The 7,799-nt window shown below is 42.0% G+C and overlaps 1 protein-coding gene across 3 annotated transcripts; it reads right to left on the bottom strand.

The window, feature by feature from the left end:
* Window positions 1-1,159: 1,159 nt before the first annotated feature.
* Window positions 1,160-6,532, bottom strand: LOC130388966 (uncharacterized). 3 transcript variants are annotated; one of them, XM_056598595.1, is made up of 10 exons: window positions 6,217-6,532; window positions 5,988-6,008; window positions 5,377-5,554; window positions 4,057-5,136; window positions 3,808-3,947; window positions 3,521-3,725; window positions 3,326-3,430; window positions 3,013-3,206; window positions 2,780-2,921; window positions 1,160-2,680 (listed from the first exon to the last, which is right to left on the bottom strand). In XM_056598595.1, exons 2-10 carry the CDS (start codon window positions 6,006-6,008, stop codon window positions 2,106-2,108), a joined length of 2,640 nt encoding a protein of 879 aa, XP_056454570.1. In that variant the 5' UTR covers window positions 6,217-6,532; the 3' UTR covers window positions 1,160-2,105. The 3 variants fall into 3 exon arrangements, with proteins under 3 accessions (XP_056454570.1, XP_056454569.1, XP_056454571.1); XM_056598594.1 differs by lacking the exon at window positions 6,217-6,532 and having other exon boundaries at window positions 5,988-6,210; XM_056598596.1 differs by lacking the exon at window positions 6,217-6,532 and having other exon boundaries at window positions 1,162-2,680; window positions 3,821-3,947; window positions 5,988-6,210.
* Between the last annotated feature and the right edge of the window lie 1,267 nt (window positions 6,533-7,799).

The raw sequence follows: 7,799 nt of genomic DNA, 5'->3' as shown, positions 1-7,799 counted from the left end.
TTTTTTTAATTTCCTCCAGGATGGTATTATTATGTACAGAAAATAAATTAAATAATCTATTTAAAAGAAAATCTGAATCGAGAATTGCAGTGCATTGATGAATCGATATTTTGTGTGTGTGTGTGTGTGTGTGTGTGTGTGTGTGTGTGTGTGTGTGTGTGTGTGTGTGTGTGTGTGTGTGTGTGTGTGTGTGTGTGTGTGTGTGTGTGTGTGTGTGTGTGTGTGTGTGTGTGTGTCAATCTATCAGTGCCCTGGTAAATAGTCTTTACCACCATCACAGGAAGTGTAACGATACATGGATTACTATCGGAGACGTGCCTGGAACTCACCAATTTTGGGACCATTCCAAATCCTGTGGATCACATCATCAGCAAAATAGCTAGGAGTGCTACCTGGATTCACGCAAGCCACTGCAAAAGGGCATTACTACTCACTCTAATGGTCAGATTTGACTCAAGCCCCTTGGCTGTCACCCCAACACTGAAACCAGGGTGAAGTGCTAGTATCGCACCTTTACACACACATTCATGTCAGAACCAGGCCCAAAAGAATGTCTCTGGCCTGGGGAGAGATGAGGCCAGAATCGACATAGTTTAGAATGGACACCGGCCCTGGACCATGTATCTCATTGGGTACCATGGTGTGTGATCGTTTTTTCCGGTGATGTTAATTGATTTTGTACTACCTTCCGTAGAAGCGAATGGTGGTATAAATATCTGGACTGGGAGCCCATGGTTGTACATAATAGATTGCGAACATATGTTGTGATCAAGTGATCGTTCTTATTCCTTAAGGGTTGCATGACTTTGTGATTACAAATAATCAAAGGGGGAAGTGTGATGGAAAAATCAGGGCACCGGCCCTGTTTGAAAAACAACGGTGGGCCTCTTCATAACTAATTTATATATTTTTGTAATTCAATAATGTGATCATTATTTATTTTTTTTGCAGCCCCCCCACCGGGTACTTGGTGCCCTACGCACTCTGCGTATAGGGAGCGGCGGGCCTGAGCGCAACATTGTGGTTCCGGAATTAAAATCCCATTCATTTTCTCAATAGAGGTTTTGATTAAAAGCCATAATATCGTAACCATCCAAGGTATACTTGCCTGATTGTTACCAAAAGCTTTTTTTATATCAATAAATACCCCTACTGCATTTTTAGTTGAATGCCGTTTGTTATTTCATCAACTGATTATATATATATATATATATATATAATGCGAGTGATGTTGATCAGATGAATCTGAATATTCATGATTCCAAATTGACTTAACTTGTGATTTTCTAAGAATGTGTAGTCTATTGTCGAAATCCCCACGATTAATTCTTTGACCTGTCGATGTCATTAAAATCGGTGGAATTTTTGTTTTTACATTTTCTAAAAACATCAAATATTTCTGTATCCTCCACTGCTTTGAGAAACAGCAGTTGAGGAGCTTCTAATTCTAGCTTCATTCTTATGAAAAAAAAGTATATTATTTTTAAAGAAGTACAATGAAAGCAGTGGAAGCTCCTCCACTGCTCGGTTTCTCTGTATTACATTACAATAATTATATTTCTATATATTACACACAACACATGCATTAAGCTAAAAGTGGACAACGTCTTCGTTGCTTATTTTTAAAGAGATTAAATGGAGCAATAGCATCTTCGCCAACATATACCATGACATCAAACAGCTTCTCCATCACACAGCTCAATGTGTTGCTTATCTGTAGTATCTTCCATCTAGACAGCTATTAGTACATTGATGTACCTAGCTAAAGAAGTAGGACATTGGATTTATAGTAACTTCCCACACTGAAAAGATTTCAAGGAATCCTCTGTATGATAATGGATAGCTTTGAAGCCGCTCGTCATCATCAAAATAAATGTCCTTCTTCTGCTCCCATGGAGAATGCAGACGACACACAAACTATGGTCAAGGTCAAACCAAACTTGGTTTATTTATAAGGGGAAATGGGAGGAGCAAGTACTCGGATTGCCAGAGTTTGGTCAGGCAGGCATGTAGTCACACAGAGAGGGTTTGAGATACTAGATAACAGTACTGCTCCAAAAGAGAGCAACTTCTTACAGTCATCACTTTCAGTCATTTTGATAGAATTAAATGTGTCCTGTGCTGCTCTCGTTAACCCTCACATTTCTGTGGTGCAGAATGTTACGTAACAAAAATATGTTTGTCGACGGCGACGACTGAGTAAGAAAGTAATTGCATTCCCTCATCTGAGAAAAAAACTGTTGGACCACTTGCGTGTTGATCCGACCAGACAGCTCAGGGGCAAGACCGACACGGCTAAGGACGTTTCCCGAGTCTTCTGAAGTGTCCCTTAGAGCGTAGCTTTCTGAGGAGCCCGTCAATGGATGGGAACGTTCATCCGCTGGGTTCTTCTTTTCAGTCAGCCATGTTAGGTTCACTTTGAGGCTGCCTTCATTTGCCCCCCCGATGTTTTGTGTGGTCGGAGCCACCAGTCTTCCCTCATGTGGAGCGAAGGGGACGCTTTCCGGGGCCCTTAGGTTCATCTGCCTTTCTAGCACGCTTGAAAAGTCATAAACTACTTTATTGGGCACATGTGCCCAAGAGAGCAAAAGGTCAGCAAAATCTCTGGGGCTTCCTGCCCTAAGAAGCCCCTTCAAGCTGTAGACTATGCCACACGGACAGAGTATTGCCGCCCAACCTCCTACAGGGATAACAGATTGTGTTCAGTTGGAGGAACAAATTACATAGGTTGGAAAAACCCAATAATAGTGATGTGTCAAAAAGACTGCAATACACAAACCTGATGCGCCCCATATTTTTTGGAACACCTTCTCAAAGGACTCTGGTGTCTTCATCTCGTCTTTCAATCTGAAGATGAGGTCCATCCTTGATCCCCCCGGGTCCAGGTCACACTCTTCACATAGTTTTCTGACAACCTCAACCTACATGAGAAATAACTGGTTTAGTCATCTCCTCCCTGATTTTACCTCAGTCTATAAAGGAAGTGACTTTAAGAATCCACACAGCACAAACCTCCTGATTCAGGAGCTCATTCAGGAGATGGTCCTCGGTCAAAGTCCTCTCAGCATTTTCTCCTGGAACCTTGGGGGTTTGAAGTTTCTGAAACTCTGTGTTAAGCGCCACTGCTGACCTCCTGGTTCTTTCACCTATCCATGGTGCCCAACAATCAAAGGAGGGCGAAACAGCGTATGGATTCATTTGGATACCTGAAAGATAAAAAAAAGTATGCAACACTTTTGCCACCATACAAAAAATTATATTGCTGTGCATGGTCTTCAGAAAATAACATGTAATGTATATCAAATATACAACATATGTAGATTACTTGTCAAAAAACCAAGGGCAATATGTTCGTTGGAAACAGAATCCCAGAAGTCCTCCATATTCACTTCCCCTTTGTAGTCATCAGGTGGGCTTTGGAGGTCACTCACTGCAATACATTTTCATAGGATGATCACAAGTGCATAAATGAGAGTGACCATGGAAAAGCATTTATACTGTATGAAAAGAAATTATTTACCTGTCTGATGAAAAGCCCCTTTTTTGTGAAGGTCCATTATCACAATGGGGGGGTGGTCACCGCAACACACACAGCTGAAATCATAGCTGTGGCTGGACATGGCTTCAAAATGAAGGTACCCGTGCATCACGCTATCAGCTGGAGGGAACTTGGTCTTCGTCAGTTGTTCAAGGGCCTGGACAGCGCTCCCAACAGCCTGATTAGTCTTACAAATGCAGGATGATTAACTATTTCAGTTAGCAGACATACACAGGGCATTGTATTAACTAATGACATAAAAGGCTAACCTGGAGCTGGTACCTCAAAAACAAACAGAAATGTAGTCCGAGGAGGAGATAATCATTGAAATTGTGAACTCCATCCGTGAACTCCTGATATCGGTAAATCATGCCACAGTCCTCGCATTTCCTGCAAAATGTAGAGACATCTGGGGATTTGAAGTGGAGAGGGTGTTAACCATTTACATTTTACCACATCATTTAACACAGAGATTACTTCATTGTACTGCACAAAAGTGAAAATAAGGAAAGGCATACCCTGTACAATGCCATCAATGGTCAGAATCTTGGCCTTTTCCGTTATCACAATCGGACGACTTAGAGAAACAGCCCCAGGGCAGACAGTGCAGAATTCTTCCTCTGGTATGAAGGATCGAGGGTAGTCGCTCATGTGTTTTCTAAGGTGATCTGGCAGTGTCGTTGGAAGCCGCTTATGTTGGGAAATATATTCAACCATTTTTTTCAGGTCTTCTCCTTCGGGTGGATAGCCAGTGAAATCTTCCTCTGACACACCTGTGTTTTCCAGAGTACCGGTTTGAATAGGTTGGTTCTCTGAGATGTACTGGCTGGACCTGACCTTTTGGAAGACAGCAGGGCACTCCTGGCAAGAGTGCCACTTGGCAATGGATTTGTGTTGACACGATTGTCTTGTTTTGCTGCAGCGACGCTTGGCACTAGCTAAACCTTCACTGCGTACATTCGACTTTGACGTTACTTCCATGCGGTGATGTTCAGAGTGTTTTCGTAGAAGATGCAGATTCAAGTTTTTTTTGAGGATCCCTATTGCACACCTGGGACAAGACACCACAACCTTGCTCCGCCTCACTTGCGCAGTAGCCACTTTTGCCTCCTGAGAACTGCCGACATCCTCCACAATGTGGACCTGGTTCTCTGTAGCATCCCGAGTACTGTGACAATCCTCCATAATGTGGACCTGGTTCTCTGTAGCATCCCGAGTACTCTGACAATCCTCTATAATGTGGACCTGGTTCTCTGTATTATCCCGACTACTGTGGACATCCTCTTTAATGTGGACAATGTTCTCTGTATTATCCCGAGTACTGTGGACATCGTCCATCATGTCAACCTGGATCTCAGTGGCTTCCTGCTTACATTGGACCTCCTCCATATGGCCACTGAAAACCATGTTGACATCCTCCTCATGGTCTGAATTGTTTATGGTGGCAGCCTGATCCACCACTTCAAGAACTTGAGCGAAACACTTTGCCATATGCTTTAATAATCTAAATCTCCGGTCAAATAACAGTGTACAAGAGGGACAGTGAAAATGTGCTCTCTTCTTCCAGCATTCCAAATTACATTTGTAGATGGTGTAGTCTGGAAAATAAATGTATTTCAAGTCAAACCGCAATGTTTTTGTTTCAACATGTTGGTTTGTTTTCATGTTTCAGTGGTGAATGACATTTTGCTTATATTTGTTTCATACCTCCATCCTCTTTCAATTGACATTATACAATAAAGGTTAAAGCGTCAATACTAAGCTTTAATTTTGGTGTATTTCGATACATACTCCATAATTGAGAGTGGGACGAGTGGAAGGAATACATCAGGGAATACCTTTGAGCTGGACTGCTCGTAATAGGTGTCCTTCCAAATGTTTGCAGACCCTACTCCTTATGGTAGGCTTGAATTTATCCGGACTGCAGAATGGGCAGTGGATGGATGTACAGCAGGTGACACACTTTTCCAGGGGAGGTCTGACACCCGTCTGCTGGACTGTAATGTGCGGACTGAACTGGAGTAGATAGATCACAGTACAGGGCGGTAGAGTACAGATGGTGAAGAGAAGAGAAATTAGTTTTTGGGTAATTGAGAATTGTGTAAATGAATCAACAACAACAAACCATGCATAAAGTAGCAATCACCAATTATCCCTAACAAGAGGTTATCCCATAAGCTCTGCCATAACTAAACGTTGGCTCGCAGGTTGCAAAACATATCAAACAATCAAGATAGCGAATTATCCATAAACAGACACAAAATGGTTTCTACAAATGCATTTCTGACTTTGGGCACAACCGCAATACGAATCAGTCACATTCCACATGGTTATAATGTTTTGCCAACCAATATATCGATATTAACAATATCTCTCTACATACTACAACATGATGTATCCACCAAGACGGGATGATGCAGGGCTAAAGACATAAATAAATAAAGTTTACCTTGTCGTTAAATTTCGCCATCTTTGGAGGAGGGATAGGTTGAGAAAAGCGTTGTGGAATAAAGGACATTTTGTAAAAGTTAAATTAATTATTGATAACAAACTTGATTTTTACTTTGCTAAACATGTGCCAGGTAGCAAGATATACACTTCAAAACACATATGTTAAGTAACTAGACGAGGGATATGAATTTGCTAAAAACAATACAAAATACGATATAAATACTCACAGTTGCAGGTCTTCCCCTTTTCTGTTAAATTAATCGTACAACGTCGAAGGTGTCGCAAAACGTCGAAAAACGTAAACAAGATTGTCAACGGGAGTGGCCGACTGTGCCTCAAACCGTCGAAAAACGTAAACAAGATTGACGATTGGGGCAGTTATGGGCCGACTGTGACTCAACGTCGGAAAGAAGTCGAAACCTCGACTTGCCAAGCAACATACCCCGACTCCAGCTGGATGCTAAGGGGCTTCTTTGTGGCGACTCGTGGGTCTATGTGGAGGACCGGCCGCAGGGTCGTTCACAAACTAGTTAGGCTACGCCCTCCCATATTCAGTTTTGTTCGCTTTGCATTGGTGGAAGTGAGTAGGGGGAGTGATTAAGTAGAGCCTTCAGATTGGACAGTTTGACTTTAGAGTTACCGTCATGTTTTGTGTTTTTTTTTTTTTTACCATTATTGTTTTATAGGGACAAACATTAACACATTTATCCTAGAGGGGATTGATAAAGTTCTTTCTATTGAACAGAAAGAAAGACTTGGTTAAACTTACACTATACCACAGCATTGGCCTACTGAATGCCACAGATATATTTTATGCATTGGACTGAATGCCACATAAATATATCATTGCGTTTTTGCACGTTTGCAACGTTTAAAAGTTCAAGGAAAAGTATATGCTTCTACTGGTGTTGCTTAGGTCAATATCCTTTTGAGGCAGTGTTGTTTCTGAATATTACTGTTAAGGGCCAATAATGCTTACTATCATACAGTAGTCACCATGTCTGTGGACACATTTGTATGCAGTCACATCAACCAGATGCAACTGCTTCGGAGAACAGAGTTGTTCAGAACGTCCTCTGTTCCCCTTGCCCAACAACAGTGTTAAGGTTCCCTTATATTGCCTCATCATATTGCCTCATCAACCCTCATGAGGGCATCTGGATTAATTGGGACATTGAGACACAGATGCTCACTGACCACATTACCACTCGCCACCTCACCCTTGACAATGTCAATCATATCTTCCTCCACTGGGAACGATCCCCAGCATCACTGGAAGATGCGAAGACAGTCTTGGGTGTGGTGGCAAGTACCACCTTGCCCGAATAAATGTGTACGGACTCGGAGGCATTGGCCACCACATACCACTGGCCAAGGATCAGTGGTATTCTACCCAAGACTGTGAGAAGCATGAATGCAGTCTTATCAGACGCAGCAAAAACCCACTCTCCCACTCGCCACTCTCCTCCTCCATCAGCCGACAGTTGATGTTGACCTAGGAATACATCACAATAGACATCAATACACAAGTACCATTAATGCCTAAATACAGATACAGCTTGTTAGGAAGCAAAACATTATACTACTTTAGACCTCACCATTCACAACTTCCAAGCTTTCAGCCATCATATTTAGCGCAAATCGGGGGGGCTTTCAAACACAAGAGCCAAACAGTACTTCTCAATTTCAGCAATTAGAGGAAGCATGTTTACTTTGAAAATTAGATGTTTCTTGTACCCCCGAAATTGTAATACAAATGTGCTGATCTGTATTAATGTGTTGGATCATTAAAAAATGTGATTCCGAATTA

The sequence above is a fragment of the Gadus chalcogrammus genome, chromosome 9 (genome assembly GCF_026213295.1).
Source record: "Gadus chalcogrammus isolate NIFS_2021 chromosome 9, NIFS_Gcha_1.0, whole genome shotgun sequence".
NCBI classification, from domain to species: domain Eukaryota; kingdom Metazoa; phylum Chordata; class Actinopteri; order Gadiformes; family Gadidae; genus Gadus; species Gadus chalcogrammus.
The sequence above is the reverse complement of the archived record's forward strand: the minus strand, read 5'-3'. Positions and strand labels throughout refer to the sequence as shown.

Bases quoted from the DNA above. Each gene is read 5' to 3' on its own strand.
- LOC130388966 (XM_056598594.1), bottom strand. From the start codon at position 6,056: ATGTCCTTTATTCCACAACGCTTTTCTCAACCTATCCCTCCTCCAAAG. The intron at 5,555-5,987 runs GTAAACTTTATT...TATCTACTCCAG, and splicing joins TGGCGAAATTTAACGACAAG to TTCAGTCCGCACATTACAGT. The intron at 3,948-4,056 runs GTATGCCTTTCC...TCAAATCCCCAG, and splicing joins CATTGATGGCATTGTACAGG to ATGTCTCTACATTTTGCAGG.